This window comes from Madurella fahalii (assembly GCF_045866475.1).
Source record: "Madurella fahalii IFM 68171 DNA, scaffold_4, whole genome shotgun sequence".
Classification (NCBI taxonomy): Eukaryota; Fungi; Ascomycota; class Sordariomycetes; order Sordariales; genus Madurella; species Madurella fahalii.
In genome coordinates this window covers 434,005-451,135 of record NW_027263974.1, presented here as the reverse complement: position 1 = coordinate 451,135, position 17,131 = coordinate 434,005, and the positions used below count along the sequence as shown (strand labels likewise).

At 52.5% G+C, this 17,131-nt stretch overlaps 6 protein-coding genes across 6 annotated transcripts; 4 read left to right on the top strand and 2 right to left on the bottom strand.

The window, feature by feature from the left end:
* Positions 1 to 5,308: 5,308 nt before the first annotated feature.
* On the top strand, positions 5,309 to 6,118 carry PRP22_4 (DEAH-box ATP-dependent RNA helicase prp22; the record flags this gene model as incomplete). The annotated part of the gene is made up of 1 exon (XM_071062553.1): positions 5,309 to 6,118. The coding sequence occupies one exon, from the start codon at positions 5,309 to 5,311 to the stop codon at positions 6,116 to 6,118; it is 810 nt and encodes a 269-aa protein (XP_070918654.1).
* Positions 6,119 to 6,408: 290 nt separating this feature from the next.
* On the top strand, positions 6,409 to 7,137 carry PRP22_3 (DEAH-box ATP-dependent RNA helicase prp22; the record flags this gene model as incomplete). Its single annotated transcript, XM_071062552.1, has 1 exon — positions 6,409 to 7,137. The coding sequence occupies one exon, from the start codon at positions 6,409 to 6,411 to the stop codon at positions 7,135 to 7,137; it is 729 nt and encodes a 242-aa protein (XP_070918653.1).
* Positions 7,138 to 7,179: 42 nt separating this feature from the next.
* On the top strand, positions 7,180 to 8,836 carry PRP22_2 (DEAH-box ATP-dependent RNA helicase prp22; the record flags this gene model as incomplete). The annotated part of the gene is made up of 3 exons (XM_071062551.1): positions 7,180 to 7,638; positions 7,700 to 8,151; positions 8,206 to 8,836. 3 exons carry the CDS (start codon positions 7,180 to 7,182, stop codon positions 8,834 to 8,836), a joined length of 1,542 nt encoding a protein of 513 aa, XP_070918652.1.
* Positions 8,837 to 9,500: 664 nt separating this feature from the next.
* Positions 9,501 to 10,666, bottom strand: MFIFM68171_07130 (uncharacterized protein; the record flags this gene model as incomplete). The annotated part of the gene is made up of 4 exons (XM_071062550.1): positions 9,501 to 9,754; positions 9,808 to 10,163; positions 10,234 to 10,472; positions 10,562 to 10,666. 4 exons carry the CDS (start codon positions 10,664 to 10,666, stop codon positions 9,501 to 9,503), a joined length of 954 nt encoding a protein of 317 aa, XP_070918651.1.
* Positions 10,667 to 11,322: 656 nt separating this feature from the next.
* Positions 11,323 to 13,301, top strand: MFIFM68171_07129 (Activator of stress genes 1; the record flags this gene model as incomplete). Its single annotated transcript, XM_071062549.1, has 4 exons — positions 11,323 to 11,342; positions 11,407 to 12,669; positions 12,737 to 13,022; positions 13,086 to 13,301. 4 exons carry the CDS (start codon positions 11,323 to 11,325, stop codon positions 13,299 to 13,301), a joined length of 1,785 nt encoding a protein of 594 aa, XP_070918650.1.
* Positions 13,302 to 15,561: 2,260 nt separating this feature from the next.
* MFIFM68171_07128 (Glycosyl hydrolase family 88) lies at positions 15,562 to 16,856 on the bottom strand (the record flags this gene model as incomplete). Its single annotated transcript, XM_071062548.1, has 2 exons — positions 15,562 to 15,663; positions 15,732 to 16,856. The coding sequence occupies 2 exons, from the start codon at positions 16,854 to 16,856 to the stop codon at positions 15,562 to 15,564; spliced, it is 1,227 nt and encodes a 408-aa protein (XP_070918649.1).
* Positions 16,857 to 17,131: the final 275 nt, after the last annotated feature.

The following is a 17,131-nucleotide window of genomic DNA, read 5'->3' as shown; positions in this document are numbered from 1 at the left end:
TATCCATTTTTAGTAGACCTATAATTACCAATTGAGAATGTCGTCCTTTTCTATATAGAGCTCATTACTATGGGAGAACAAAAACTTCGTAAAGTCTAAAGACTTATTCTGAAGGCAAATGCTTAGATATATACTCTGCAATGTTCGGGTCACAACAACTTTACAAGCCACCGCAACCTCTCAGCCGGGGTAATGAGGCTATGTGTTAGATATTAAACAGACTTTGGTTCGAAATTGCGAAGATGCCTGTGGTGGACCAGTGAAGGAGGGCATCATCTGCCTGCCACACCCACATGTCACAACTATTTGACTCTTTATGGCACGCTCTGTGCCGTGTCCTCACCCTCAACACCTTTGGATAATCTCGGGTCGTAACCAAGTGTCATTGGCAAGCACCGCTGCCACCAATGTCCAAAATGCGGAAAAAGAGATGGCACAGCAGCATTAAAAATTGCAACTATACTGCACGGTTAAATTGCACCAGCTAAATTGCACGACCAACTGCTCAATCAAAGAGCCTAGAGGGCGGAAAACCGCAACTGCAGAACTATCCTGCATAGAAAAGCACAACAAAACCTGGCAGCGCTGGATCCAAGTGGCTCCGGCAAATGGGCTGGGGGCATGTGCTTCTTAGCGTGGGTTCATATGTGTTGTCGTTGAATGCGGCAGAAAGCGTGGAAGTTGGGGTTAGGAGGGAGAGGAAGGGAGTCAACAGAGTCGAATGGTCCAATGACCCTACCATGAGATATGTTTCACCATCCGTCATTTTCCCCAATTAGCTCGAAAAGGTGTCGACTGTGAAAGATATGGCTTTTCCTTAAACCCCCGGTTGCCCCTTACTCATGTTCCCGGCTAGCTACCCCGCTCATCCGGCTCAGTGAGCGTCCAAGTCCTTCATAGTGCGCATATTGCATCCCAGGGGCTTTGGGACAACCGGTGCTGCAACCCGCCGTCAAAGCACAGCTCGGCCAAGAGGCGGAAACACTGAAACATAGGTAACTATTGGCCGGTGTAGTACGCTAGCAGGGGCGAAGCAGTTCGGGGTTGTGGCCCAGGGGAGGGACAAGAATGCAGCACTGTCGAGGACAAATAGGCTTCCATGCAAGGCATCGAGCGACTCAATATGTCTAGGCGAGTTCCACACATAAGCTCCCCCGAGCAAACTCAAGGGGCGTTTGTAACTCCCCCGATGTCGTCGATCGTAGTGGTATTTCGTCGTCATGGACGCGATCGCGATGGCGTCGTGCGCTTCGATTCTGGTAAGTGGAAGATCGAGGTCTCTGATGACGGTTTTTCGGGCCATGACGCTGGTTGGGTTGAATCCTTTAATGATCGTTCGGCAATTTGCCAGACTGATCGGGCGTTGTTGTGTTCGAATTGCAGGTGTGGGATGACGTTCGGCCATTGATGGGGAAGTTTTCCCATCGATTGAATGTAATAATATCTCAGTGCCGATTCGACCATTTGGATCATTCGCTCGCTTTGGCCGTCTGTTGATGGATGGTACGCGGTTGTGTACAGCAGTGACTTGCCCAGCGTCTTCCAAATCGAGCGCCAGAGCGCTGCTGTAATTTAACTTTGGACTGTCCAAACCAGATCGATGTTGGCGTGGTGCCGAGAAGCTGCCGAGTCCCAACAAACGACAATATGTTGGTACATGACCTGCGCAAAATCATGAGCCTTCGCACTGTGCTACCGTTCTGTCGGGACCGGGTGGCGCATCTGAACATTGGAGAACAAGCAACTCTTGTCGAGGTGTCATCGGGCCTCCGATCACAGCGAGAAAGGGGCATTATGTTACCGACCATGGCAGTGACTTTCTTTAAATATTAGCTGCCTTGCAGCGCGGGATTGTTCCGCACTCACCGATGCTTGTCTGGTCTTGCCAAGCTGGGATTGATTTTGAAGCTGGGAGACTCGATGGTCGATGGGAAAAGGGAGCGAGAAACCCTCTGACACAGCGCCAAATCCTTCTATGCGAAGACTTGCGGGCTCTGAATACTTGTGACGAGCCAGCTTAAGACTTTCGCGTTTCGGAACCAGCTAGCAACACAGCAGCTGCTTGTGCAGAAGCTTGCAAATGTTGCCGTACATGTATGTTACTATCACAATCTAGTTGTGGTGTTGGGTGCTATCACATTTCGTTGGTCATATGCAGGGAGGCGCCGTTCTGGTGGGTTTACGGACGAGAAAACACAAACTTCCAGGTTCCCAGTTAGGAAGGCAAGCCGAATCAATCATATCTCTCAATGGGGAGTGACGTTCATTGATCCCAATCGAGGTTATCCAGTAACGAATCATGACCATGAGTATTGGTAGGGTATCTTCGTCTTTGAAGGTGTCGTGCAAACCCAACCGTCAATAAGGTACCTCTCGGACGTGAGGAAAGGCGCACACATAAACACCTCTTTGAAACGCTCAGTCGGTTTGCTAGGCTCTTATCCAGAGCAGCGCAGGAAGCTACGGAGTTCTCCTGTCTCGAGTACTTTCATGGCGAACCACGGCTGTGAGCCCTTTCCTGTCGGTTCCCAGGGTGGCTAGTCTCCTCCTTCCCACTCACACAACAAGCTTTTCCAGGAGATACTAGTACTCCTGAAAGAGCGGCACACTGATTGCAAAAACAACCAGAGCAGCCAATGATTGCAGTAGGTTTAACTGTTAGCATTTCACATATCAGGGTCAGGAGATCACCGTGCGGATATTACCTAGCAAGAACAGTCCAATGCAGTACACCCACCAATGATTGCTGCGTTTATGACTCTCGGGCATTGCCTTGTCCGGCCAGGCTGTGATCGTTGGTTAGGTGTCAGTTGTTGCTCTTTGGCAGCGGTGGCATCGAGCGTCTGGCCCGACTGTGGTGTTGACGAAGTATAAAAGGGATGCAATACATCATATGTTCGACAATGTTTGCTCTCTCCAGAGACACCAAAAAGCTCTTCCTCTTATGAATAAAGACACAGACTCAAATCTCTCTGATACACCTGAGCCCTCGTCGATCATCCCCCATACACCTACAATATGGTATGGAGTATTGTGCCTTATTTTAACGGACTTGAATCAGAATGCTAATACCAATAACTACTGCAGACTTGTTGCATGGACGACCTGTTGAGCTGCAGCTTGAAGCACGGTGGACGGGCTTGTTTCTTATTGTGGGAAGAAAGAGTGTTAGAGCGCTCGGGAATCGAACGTTGTTATGGGGCAAACCAAGGAAGGGAGACGCCAGATGCGCAGAGATGGAAGCAGGAAATCACAGGGTTGCGGTAGTTCCAGGCCAGATTGAAGCATCGCGTGTCTCGATGAATAACTGTCTTAACCAACCCCGTCGTCAGTCCTCCGTGGTGTCTTGAGCACCACGTGCCCAAGTAATGCCTTGGAGGAGAGTTGCAACTTGTGCTCTTCAGTACACTCCAAGTGTCTGGTGCACTAGTGCTTTCTTGCCACCTAGGACTCCAAGCAGGAGAAAAAAACCAGACGAGGAAAAAAAAAAAAAAACTCCACACAGTAGGGATTGTGAGCACTACATTGCACATTCTGCACCCAGAAGAAGGCAGTACTTCGCGGTAGGAAATCCATAACGGGTTACTGACCAAGTTGGCCAACAGCTCGCCGAGACTTAGGAGCCTGGTTTGTTACATACAATTACATTGGCATTACCCATTACACAACATGCAATCTGGAGATACCCTAGGCAATAGAGACTAAAGTTGCGTTGTTATTTATTCCATCACAAGTCGAGATGGCGGTACCAAAGGTTCGTGTCGGGATGGCGTTGGCCATTCTGGATGGGCATCGTCATTCTTGGTTGTTCCCTCCCCACACTCTTGCGATATCCGACGCAAAACGTTCCCGCCCTTATACTGGACAGCGTGGTCCCATTCACTTAACGATTTGCAAGGGCTTCTGAGCCAAGCCCTCAGCTCGTGTAGAAAGAGCCGGGTGTTACCGCGACCGAGAAACTCCTGGACCATTTCCTCGGCCTGGCCGGCACTGCCCTGCATGTCCATGGACTTGAGGATGGCGATGATGTATTCTAGCAAGAACTCTGCCTTACAGGGTCTGCGTCTGCGAACGGGATCGCGGTCATGTGGGGAATCATCGTTTTCCTCCTCGTAGAGAAATTGGAAGACGCGCAGTTCGCGGCGTAGCCACGTTCTGGCTCGGGATACGAGCTCCGGGTCCGTGACGAAGAGTTTTGGCGACAGCTCCTTGTACCTCGATTTTGTGGGCTGTCGATTATTGGAACCCACGTGGGGAGAGTAAAGTTTATATTGGTAGATCAGCCGTCGTCTCCGGATAGCCTCGTCCTCGTATGGCCGCGGTCGAGCCAGGCGGCTAGGATTGCTGCTGTTTCGAGGCCCGGGACGCGAAGCAGCGTCGTGTAGGCCTCCTTCAGTTCGGCCGCTAAACTGTTCGCGGACTTTGTAGGATTTTCCGTGCTTCCCATCCTCGCCTAGATCGTATCGGACTTCCCGAGATGTCGCTCTTGCATAGCGGACAAGTCGCTCGAGTTTCCAGCCATGTGACCAGACACAGATAATCGAAATGGTTATGCCGGCAGGGCCGTGCTTCGCATTGTTCAGCCAAGTCGCTAAGACAGATGATGCAGCATCCGGCGTTCGCACCGGCTACCCTCGATGAGATCTGGTGGAGTGTGTCTTGTAGGATTTGAGAACGCTCGTCTTCATTGGTAGAATCCGCGTCCATGACAGCAGGGCGAGTAAAATACGGAGAAGCGTTGTCGTGGCGGAAAGTCGAACCTTGAAAGGATGAGGAATGTTTGGTTTTATTGCTCAAGGCGGGGCGGAGGCTCAAGTGCAAGGAAAGGCACCAAGGCCCCTGTAGATTCGCGGGTCGGCCGCAAGTACAGTATATAAGCACCCAACCTTACACCTAACGCAGCCCCTCACCGCAGCCTGCACCCACGCTCCATTTCAGCCAACCACAGGACATATGAATAGAGCCGAGTACTTGTCCTCGTTTGGCTAATTGCGTTGCGTTTAGTTGATTGATAATCCAAACACGGGCAACGGTCTCGTAGGCTCTGACAGCGGGTCCCTGCCCAAGCTGAGAATGTGTATGAAACTTCCTACGGTGCAGTACTACACAATACTGTACATATACTGTATATTTCATTATCAGCCGTGAAGAGATGGGTTAGGTAACCCAGATGGCTGGATCTTAGGCCCCACCGGAAAGGTTCGGCTGTGTTCCCACTGACTCCACCTCGTCGCCTGGGTTTCTGGGTCTTGCAGCGATCACGCCCTTCCACAGGTGCCATTACGATCTTAGGCAGTTCTCATTCAACATGGACCACCTTTTTGATCTTGAGCTCGTTGGTCTCGTGAGGAAGGTGGTCTCCGAGCTCCAAAATCACCTCGGGGTCGTCGACAAGAATCTCGCAGAGTTCATCATCGCCCAACGACTCGATTCCGACACATTCGAGATGTTCGAACGGAACATGACTAGAGCGGGCGGCGACTCCCTCCCTCCGAGCCTGCTCGAGAGCATCGATCGACTGGTTCGGATGATGCATCCGTCCATGAAGGCGAAGACGGCTACCATCGTCGAGAATACCCGAGTCTTCTCCGGTTTGGCCCTACCAGATAATGCACCAGCCTCCGATTCTGTCGATGACGCATTCAACGAGCTGGAAGCCTTGGAGTTAAAGGCCTGCAACAATAAATCACAAATGCAGAAACGTGGACGCAGTCGTAGTCAAAGCAGGAGTCCGCCAACACGGGGAAAGCGACGCTCGAGAAGCGGTGTTTCGCATCGCGACAGGCCTAGGTGCAGGTCGTATGACGGCGGCATTCACCGCGTGCCAGTGGCAGACAGGCAACAGTGCAATCGACAAGGTCGCGAGGGGGACGACCACCAAGAGGACGAACGAATATCCCGCCGGCCACCGACAGAGGTGGACGAATCCCCTATTCTATACGGAATTTACGATGGAAATGTGACGGGAATCAAGAACTTTGGCGTATTCGTGAACATCCACGGCGTCAGCGGCAACTTGAGGGGCCTCGTTCACATTTCGCGGCTGGCAGACGGGCGCAATCACCCAGCGGATTCGGTCGAACACGGACACCCGTCAAGGTCAAGGTCATCAGCATAGATGGGGCGCGAATTGGATTGTCGATGAAGGACATTGACCAAGACACGGGATGGGACCTTGCACCCCACCTGAACTTCGGTTCCGGTGCTAATATGATGCCTCTAGGGGGAGGCAGAAACGGACAGACCGATCTCGGGTTCCAAAAGCCTAATTCTGTGCTAAGACAGGAGAGGAGAATGACGTCCCCTGAGCGGTGGGAGATTCGCCAACTTGTCGCATCTGGAGTTGCGAAAGCCTCAGACTTCCCCGACTTACATGATCACAACGCAGCGCTCAGGGGTGACGGTGAGATGGAGTTAGAAGATAACCTTGACATTGAGGTCAGGGAAGAGGAGCCGCCATTCCTCGTTGGTCAAACCAGGCAGTCTCTCGAATTATCGCCCATCCGTGTCGTGAAGGCTCCGGACGGGTCGTTGAATCGGGCTGCCATGTCTGGGGCTGCGTTGGTCAGAGAGAGGGCCGAGCTGCGGCATCAACAGGCTGAAGCGGCTGCCGAAGCGACTGGAAAGAACAACCTTGACCCTTCGAACCGGTGGAACGATTCGATGGAGGAGCAGGACCAACCCAAGTTCACCAGCGATATAGGAAGCGCCAAGGTCAGGACCACAGATGCCGATAGCATCCCGAGCCGGAACCTTGTGGTCCAACCACAGGATCGGTTATCTGGAAAGAGGACAGATATGACGATCAAACAGCAGCGGGAATCCCTTCCGATCTTCGCCTTCCGTGATCAACTGATTGGCGCTATACGACAAAATCAAATCCTCGTCGTTGTCGGCGAGACTGGGTCGGGCAAGACGACACAGTTAACACAATACCTGGCCGAGGCTGGTTTCGCAAGCAACGGCATCATTGGGTGTACGCAGCCTCGACGCGTGGCTGCCATGTCGGTGGCCAAACGCGTAGTTGAAAAGGTCGGTTGTATTCTGGGCGAGGAAGTTGGCTATTCGATTCGGTTCGAGGACTGCACGAGCCAAGCCACCAAGATCAAGTTCATGACGGACGGCACACTTCAATGAGAGGTCCTGCTAGACCCGGATCTCAAGAAGTACTCCGTCATCATGCTTGACGAGGCACATGAACGGACTATCGCTACAGACGTTCTCTTCGCGTTGTTGAAAAGGACGTTAAAGAAGCGGCCGGACCTAAAGGTAATCACCACGTCCGCTACTTTAGATGCCGAGAAGTTCTCATGCTACTTCAACAACGCTCCGATCTTTACCATCCCTGGGCGTACATTCCCCGTCGAAATGTTGTATTCCCGGGAGCCCGAGCCGGACTATCTCGATGCTGCTCTCACCACTGTCATGGAAATTCACCTCACGGAGCCATCTGGTGATATCCTCTTGTTTTTGACGGGACAGGAAGAAATCGATACCTCCTGCGAGGTCCTGTCTGAACGGATGAAGGCATTAGGACCAGGCGTCCCGGAGCTCATTATCCTTCCTATGTATGCGGCGCTGCCTCCCGAGATGCAGAACCGCATCTTTGAACCTGCTCCTCCAGGTGGTCGAAAGGTGGTTATTGCCACCAATATTGCCGAAACATCCATTACTATCGACAATATCTACTACGTGGTAGATCCAGGCTTTTGTCAAGCAAGACGCCTATGACCCGAAGCTGGGGATGGACTCGCTCATCGTCACACCCATCCCGCAAGGGCAAGCTAACCAGCGAGCCGGCCGTGCTGGCCGGACCGGGCCAGGTAAATGCTTCAGGCTCTATACGGAAGCAGTATACCAGTCCGAGATGCTACCTTCACCTATCCCCGCTATTCAACGCCAGAACGTCTGCACAACGATCCTTATGCTCAAGGCAATGGGGATCAACGATCTCTTGCGCTTTGACTTCATGGATCCGCCCCCCGCCAACACGATGCGGGCTGCCCTTCAAGAGCTTTATGCATTAGGTGCTCTCGATGATAAGGGAATCCTGACACGACTCGGACGCAGAATAGCCGACTTCCATCTCGAGTCGTCGCTCGCTAAAGTCTTGATTGTGGCCGGTGAGCTAGGGTGCTCGGACGAGATCCTGTCTATTGTGGCCATGTTAAACTTGCCTAACATTTTCTACCGACCGAAGTAAAGGCAGGTAAAGGCCGATCAAAAGAAGGCCAAATTCCACGACCTGCACGGTGACCACCTGACGCTGTTAAACGTATACAACGCGTGGAAGCAAAGCGGCTACTTAAGCTCTTGGTGCTTTGAGAATTTTGTCCTGGCACGATCTATGAGACAAGCTAAGGACGTGCAGGAACAGCTCGTCAAGGTCATGGAGCGTTACCATCAGCCAATTGTTTCGTGTGGTCGCGAGACGGACCGGGTACACCGAGCCTTGTGTGCCGGCGTTTTTCGTAATGCAGCACGGAGGGAGACGGAGGCTGGGACCGGGTGCTACAAAACCATCGTTCAGGGCACTCAGGTGTATATGCACCCTTCATCGGCACTGTTTGGGAAACAGGCCGAGTGGGTAATCTATCACGGGCTTGTTCTTACGTTACGCGAGTACATGCACTGGACGACAAGCATCGAACCAAAATGGCTCGTTGATGCAGCGCCAACCTTCTTTAGGTTGGCGGGGACGAATGGGAGTATGTCGAAGCGGCGTAAACAAGAGCGGATAGAGCCCCTGTACAACAAGTTTGCTGGCAAGGACGACTGGCGGCTATCGGCGCAGCACAGGGGGGGTAGGGGCGGCGGCGGCGGTACCTGGGGATGAATTGGGACATGCTTGCGAGATGGCAACTTCGTAACCTGCACACTTGCTACAGATGATGAAGCTCCTTCAGATGGGTTCACGCTCCGAGCATGCCGTTTAATATGGGATCATCTTTAACCTGGGTTAGACGACTTGGTGTTGCTAGTTGGTCATGGATTCTTTCTAAATCGTGGCAGTAAAGTATCACTCATGTTGGGTTCGACGACGATCTTAGTGATAGATAAGGTTTAATGTTAGCCAGTGTTCATCAATGCGGGCGGGGTATTGCGTTCTACAGGGGCTTTTCATGCGTATTCTATATGTATATCGTCAAAGCCGGAGAAATTCGATCTTGTATAACTACCAATACGATCCTCAACCCATACTTCCATTAATTACACATCACATCATATGATCACTAATCCGTTCCAATATTATATCAATGCCCGTCAACCATGCCGGTAACATTCAAGGACTCTGTGTGTGAAACTGATCGTAAAGGCTATCTTATATAATCGGTTACCATACGTTGACTTGATCAAGTTCACAAAGCTTGCAAGAGGTGTACTTATAACGTTGAAGTCCGAGGAGTCCCTCTGCACTACCAGGGAAAGCAGAGACGTATTAATTTGATAACAATCTACAAGAGTGTTGGCCTTCAGTGGTGCCAGATTCCCAACCTAGTCTAGGATTTTTTCCATGCCTTGTCCAGTAACTCCTTAACCTTCAGCGGCTGGATCTCCGGGAATGTCTCGTTCAAGAACTTTGCGGGCTTCAAGTCAAAGACGCCCTCGTCAAACCACAGGCCAAAAGCGGCACCCACGGCCTGCAGGAATGGCTTAGGAAAGAACTCGTACAGGGAGGCCTGGCCGGGGAGTTCGGTGATTTGGCCCAACTTCAGTTTCTCCTTGCTGTCATAGACAGTGTTGAACTCAGTCCCTGTACCGTGTCAGCATGGGACAAACATGGGGAATGCGTGGGGAATGCGCTACCTCTGGCCTCCTCGGCCGAGTGGAGAAACTCATTCCACGTCACTCTGTCACCGAAGACGAACGTCTCGGGCTCCCACTTCGGAAGATCCAAGCTTGCAGCAACAAATTTACCCACGTCGCTAGTGTGGGTGAAAATAATGTGCGTGTTACCGGACCCCGGAATGGTCGCCGCGTTGTTGGGGATGTCTAACCAGAACACTAATGGAGTCCGGGCCAAGTACGACTTCACGCCAGGGAAACCCCAGTAGTCCATGAAGTAACCATTATAGACGACGGTATATTCGAGGTTCTTCGTCTTTTGCAGTTCTTTCTGGGCATTAACCTTGTGGATCACCGACGGGATCATGCCGATGTGCCTGTGTGCAGTATGTGGGTAAGCTACCCGACCCGGGCGTGAACGAAGCAAACGTGGAAATGCCGACTTACTCGTCCTTGAGGGGTACGCCCCAATCGCTCGAGATAAGTCGCCTAGTGGTCTTGGACAGATCCGCAGCTCGGATCAGCTCGATCTCTTTCGGCACACTGCCGTCAGGGCTATGCATGGCGATGCCTGAAACCACGGTGTCGATATTGTTGTCCTCGAGTACTTTCACGACAGCACCGACGTCGGAATAGTCGACCGGCACAATGGGCACGCCGATCTCTACCTCAAGATCGGGGTTGGGCTGATTGATTGTCAGATAACGCAATACATCTTAACGGGCACGCCGCTGGAGGGTGGGGGCTTGGAAGCGCCATCGGGTTCAATACCTACCTTTCGAGAAAGGATCTTGACATCATGCTTCCCGGTGGCCAAAATGGCATCAACGATGGCGCGGCCAACGCTACCCGTACCACCTGCGACTGTAACGATTGCCATGATGGTGGAGGGCTACTGATTTATAATCAAGTCGACGATTGCTTGGCGCTTTTGGATTCGATCTCGGTACTGTTGAAGGTCGGGACGCTCGATCGGCTGGCTCTGTTGAGTTGATAGCAGAAATTGTCGGGAGTATCCATGGCTTTTATGCTCCTCGTTGCCGACGATCGTACTATGTCTCTCTTCACTTACATCAGAGCCCATCCAGCCGCGCACGCGCGAGCATTATCGATCCGGATGCAGATTGGTTCCGGGTCGGAGCCAAGCTTATTAATCAATGTGCCGGCGTTGCTGATGCTCGGCAACGATGCAGGGCAGTTCGCAACCCCGGAACCAATTTGCATCCGTCCGCGGCCGGAGACATTCTGCGCCTGAACTTGAAGGACGCATCTCACGTCATCATTGGAATTTCCAAACAACTTGCCAGGCCACCGCCCCTCGGATTTACCATAATGTCTCATCGCCAGTCCTCCGCCGAACCGCCCGAGTCCGAAACGATTCGAGACACTCAACCGGCGGGAAGAGCACGGGGGTCAAGGGTCCCTCAGGCATGCACGCGATGTCGGACAGGAAAGATGCGATGCGACGGTCAGATGCCCACTTGCTCTCCCTGTGCAGATCGGGGCCATCATTGCGTCTACCCTGCCACCCGGAAAATGCGCGGACCTGGAAAGAGGTACAGCAACAATGTCATTCTGAAGTAGAGTGAACGGCTGTACTAACAAAATAACTGTGCGCAGCAAACGGCGGATTGAGGCGCTCGAGGAGCGGTTGGTTACGTTGGAGTCCAAGCTCCAGCAGGAGTCGAGGAGGGGTCTGTCAGGCACAATTTCAAGGGGCCCCGAGCCGCTGTCGGATGCCCGTGGTAGTTCTGGGACTCCCGCCCTAAAGGGCACATCGTTCCCCAGGAGGTTGATGGTTCCCTCCTACCAGATACCTGATCGTTTCACAGTTCGGCAGCGGGAAGAATGCACTAGGACGCTCAACAGGATAGCGTTCTCGCCCTTGACTGTAGAAGCATCGGATTTGTGGCTAATCGAGACGTTCTTCGACGACGTGTGTGCAGAGCTCCCGTTCCTGCGAATACCCTGGTTTCTCGACCGAATCAGGCGCCTGGATGCAGTCAGCTTGCCCGACGCCTGGTGGCAGGGCGTCACCAACGCCATCATCGCCAGCGCCATTCACTTCAAGCCACGGCTCAACAGTTCTTTTCATGAGATGGCTGTATTCTCTTGGGGTTTCTTCCGGAACGCCTACGCTGTTCTTCCCGAACTTATCATCCACGGAGATAGTCTCGGTGCAGCACAAGCCGTCTTGGCCATGGTCATGTTCATGCGGCAGTCAGCAGACACGCGGACAACGGCGGTCCTGTTGTCGATCGCCATCAGAATGCAACACTCGGCCGGCCTACATGTGAGAACTATACCGGAGGGCATTTCGTCGCCAGTCGAAGAGGAGAATCAGAGCCGACTTCTCTGGGCTGCCTTCATTCTCGACATGGATATGACGGTAAATACCGGGTTGCCGCCCATGCATGCCGATCAAAACATTCTGATGGATCTTCCGGTAGGCGAGGGCCGGCGGGACATAATCTTCAGACTCAGAGCGGAGCTTGCTGGAATCCAGCGACGAATCGGAGCCCAGCTCATCACCCCCGTGCAGACCGACCTCTCTGCCCTGGAGTCGGAACTTGAGGCATGGAGTCTCCGAGTCCCGCAAGACTTTCGTCCAGACTGGCGGGACCAGCCCGATAGTGCTAGCAGCGACCAGATGACGGACGTGTCAGTCGCAATGTTACACTTGGTGTATTATAACAGCCTGTCCATGATCTGCTGGGCCTCTGTGCGGCACAGCACAGCGCAAATGCTACAGTCACCCCAGGCCGTTGGTCCTATCCAGGACGGTACGAGTGGTCACAAACGCGCCGTCAGAGCCGCCGCCAGAGCCACTATATGCGTCATGTCGCAGTTTCCCTTTCCCGCCCGACCGTTTGCGGATCTTTGGTAAGGATCCCATTCCGACCGCCTGGATCACTTCGTCTAGTTATTACCCTGACTAACACGGCCTTAGGAGAGCGTTGTGCTATCCGCTTTCTGCTAGCATCGTGCTGTTGGCCATCGTGTGTAAGGAGCCAGCCCATCCCGAGGCACCCAGCGACTTGTCGTTGCTGGCCTGGTTCGTCAGGTTTCTGGAAAAGGTGATTCACAATGAAGGTTGCGATCTTCAGAGAATGCTAGACGGAGTCTCCATCTTCCAGAAGGTCGCGACAGACGCTGTCAGCGCCGCCTTGAGCTCTGCCATGGCCGTAAACCCAGCGCTGTGGCCCCTGAGTCTAGCGTCAGGCCATACTGGCAAGGTAAGTAATTCAACGACTTCATGTTTTGCAAACGTCTCTCGCTAATCAAATTCTCCAATCCAGGCAATTGCAACACTGCTGACATGCTCGTCCCATCACCCCATGTATCTTGCCCAAAGCTTCATGGGGAACACGCCGAACGGCGATACCGACAATGCAAAGCAACTCGCTGGGATCCTGGGGCTATCGTGGGGCAAGAATGGTTATGGGCCGTTCGTCCCAGACTCTCTGATGCCGGCCACCTACGGGTTCGCGTTCGGCTCCAGCAGCCTTAGGTAAGATAGGTAGACAGCACTGCTCTAGTGGTGTGCCTAACTATCTGTCCTATCGTCGGTCCCGTCAATTCGAGGTGGTGATTACCCGGAACAACGTCAGGTCTTTCCGCTATGCTCTGCTGAAGCATGGTGGAGTGATATTCTAAAAAGCCATTAATTACGGCTTCAGACTTATACCTGATATCATCCAATCCTTAGCGCCAGTAACAACGGAGTCTGAGAGCATTTGTAGTCTTCCGTTATCAATACTAATGGTTTCACGAGCCTCGCGATACAATAACGTGTCCGCCTCAATCTCCCCTAGATACTATAACTACAGTACCTAAGGTAGGTACCACAGGTCCAACCTAACCGATCACATGTCACTCCACTATAATGCCGGTGTTGGGTTACTCCGCCCAAATCCGGCAAAGGGTTCCTGAGGCTTGTGCGAGAACATCTAGGCCCGCTCAATGATGGGCTGGGGTAAGCCGTCCAACCCCTACTAATTTCTGTCATACGTTGTGGGATCGTTTATCATAAGTGGATGCACAGTGCTAGCAGATGACAAACGGGGAGATATTGTAGTTAGAGTGGGTCACGTTGTAGAAAACGAATGTCGGGAGGGTTCCAGCTGACTCCTGTAAGCTTCCAGTAGTAGCATCGCTTGAGAATCCAGTTCTTGGTCCACTAGGAGAAGGTACATATGTGGATCTGAAGAAAATGTCAAGAAAACGTCTTGTAAACAGCATTTCGGATGAGAGAAACACCCGTGAAGGATATAACCCACTTTAAGTTGTTCTAGGTGCGGGCGTGGGAGACTATGGAGATACGTCCTCATCGAAGAACCATGTCTCGGGGCTCCCAACTCAAGTGTCCAAGAAGGCGGTAACGAAATTTTGCATCACACATATTGTATCGGCTTTGCACTACTCCACCGAAAACGCTCCGTATCCCTCTACCAGGGATAGGGGCACGTCCACTCGTACTTATTGCTGCGAATGGCAGCATCTAGTATGTCTTGTCGTTACCGCCTGGCCATGCAGATAGCAGGCCGGCTCTTCCAAACCCCACGGCAGATAGATGGCGGAGAATCTCGTGTTCGGATGCAAGCCGCACATGGTAATTGAACCAGGAATCTCCGGGACATCCGGGCCGACAGGGGCATGTAACCATACCATCTTGGGCTGCGCGATGGGAATACAATAACCACTATTCCATTTCATAATACAATTTTAACCTTTAGTTGTCAGGAATGGACGTGTGTCGAAACAAGCAGTGGGATTTAGATGATGGAAGTTGAGAGTTAATTTCAGATTGCGAAATGGGCCAGTTGGACAGGGGTACTGGATGGTTCCGCGATGATTCATTTTTGCTCATAATGAGCGACATCGAGAGCCACGAATCCGTGTTTACACCTGCAGCTTACTACAGTATCCCTGCTTGGCACTTTTGGTAGTGATTATTCACAGCAGATAGATCAATCTGATTGGAAGCTACCGTTCGGCAAGCTGTTTGAAGTAGCTACTACCTAGTTAGAGAAATACACGAAGCTTGCATGATGGAAGATGAATCATTCTTATTCAATATGATAGGGTAATCATGATGTCCGGCAACTCCTTGACGACTTCAGGAGCAAGTCCTTTTATACGATCAAGCCGCGACTTGGAGAAAGCAGAATAGTACAAAATCACTTTACTTACTACTAGTACATTGATTTGCCCATTCTGTGGCATCCTATCTACCCACGTAGCGAGGACCTTGCTTACAAGTTTCGGCTATTCGATTACCGTCACTCTCGTTAGTTATTGCCCATACGGAGGATTTCTGATTGATGAAGTAAGCAAATCGAACCCCTTTCAGCCTTGAATTGTTGCAGTGATGCAAGAATCAGTTCCCTATTCCAAGGTTATACCCCGTGCGGAAGCCAAACACAGACGTCATGAGCCGACATCGTCTGATGCAACAAGTCTTTAATTCGTGGCTTGAAACTCTATTTCCACTCTCTTACTAACGTCGCCCATGCTCAGAAGTCTCCAGACGAATCTCAAAGTCGCTTGTATAGGCGCCTAGCGGGCGGAACGCTCCACTCATCTCACTTGCCTCCGTGCTCTCTCTGAGCTCGGACAAGATACCGCGGTCGATCATTTGATGCTGTGCCTCAGGATGTCATTATGATACTGGTTGATGATACTTTGCTTGATTGGAGCCCTCCTACTTCTCAGGCCCTTGAATGACGAGAAGAATGGGAGAGCAACAACATAAGCTAATGTAGTCGCAACTCATTATCCCATTCTTCCAGAGCGTTTCTCCATTTCGACGCTAGCCATAATGAACGGCCCAACTCCAATCACCGAATTCTTGACCACAGGTACGCTTGTATAGTACTTGAATAGAAGATTGTTAGCATGGTAAATCCATGACATTGAGCAGCGGCTAATAAGTAATTACTCACCTCATAATCGCCATTCGAATCCAAACTTCCTACCCTCACCGTTCCTGTCCAGTCAATCCACTCTGTCCCCTCCCTCGGCACTACAAACCTCTCCACCATCAACCGATACGCGCGCTCCGCCACCTCCCCGAACTCCTTCCCATCCAAATACCCCTGCCTAATCCCCTTCAGCAGCCCATAGGTATACATCGCCGTCCCACTACTCTCAATGTAATTCCCCTCCCTCCCCTCATACCCCTCATCCATGATCAGCCACCACCCGCCACTCTCATCCTGCGTCTCTTTGACCGCCTGCGCAAGCCGCACGAACCAAGCCCTCAACCTTTCCCACCCGGCATGCGCACGGGGGAACCAGTCCATGACGTCGACCAGCGCCATGAAATACCAGCCCTGGGCGCGGATCCACACGAGCGGGCTGGCGCCCGTGGCCGGGTCCGCCCACGCCGCCCGCAGGCTCTCGTCGTAGCCGTGCTTGAGCAGCCTGCTCGTGCGGTTGCGGCAGTGCGCCTCGACCAGCGCGAACTGCAGCACCACGTCGTCCCACGCCGCGCCGCCGCCCGCCCCGAACAGCGCCGCGTACCCCGCCCGGAACGGCCCCGCCATGTACAGCCCGTCCAGCCACATCTGGTTCGGGTACCGGGGGTCCTTGTGCCAGAAGCCCCCCGAGGGCGTGCGCCTCTGGTGCTGGGTGAGGCGGGTGTGCAGAAAGTCCAGAGCGGTCTTGTACTGGGCTTTCTCGGTTGGGGAAGGGGTTTGGGTGTAGAGGTAGAGGATGGTCGCACCGATGCGGATGTTGTCGAGCTGGTGGTCGGAGAAGTTCCAGGTTGTGAAGGCGCCGGTGGGAGTGAGGATGGCGGAGATCTGGTTGGTGAGATAGGCATAGTAGGAGGGGGAGGAGGGGGAGGAGTGAGACGAAGAAGTGTGGTTCTGTAGGGCTTCAATCCCCCTGTAAAAGGTTGCTTCGCTGTACCAACGGGTGGGTTCGACACCGAGGGCGATCATGCTGTCAGCCATCCAAGAAGAGTAGGGCCGGGTTACGAGGGATGTAGAGCCGACGACATGGCTGGTATTAGTTACGGCGCAATAGATAACGGAAGCCTGAAGCAGGGGATTGGTAAACCGCATGATGGATATGGCGGGTCGGGTGTTGGTTGTACTTGACGTGTACGCTAAGGACAGTGAGTTTTGGGATTCGGCTGCTGTTACAAGCTGAATTAATGGCCAAGAAATGCTCGTGTTAAATTCGCTGGAAGGTTTTGGCCATGTCTTCTTATTCGGGTGTTTTCTCGATCCTCGAAGGTGACGCGCACAGGAGAGGGGTCGTGAACTCGATAGGTGGATAAATTCGACAGGACATCTTCCACGGCATTACAACTCGACTGCAACGGTATTTAGACGGC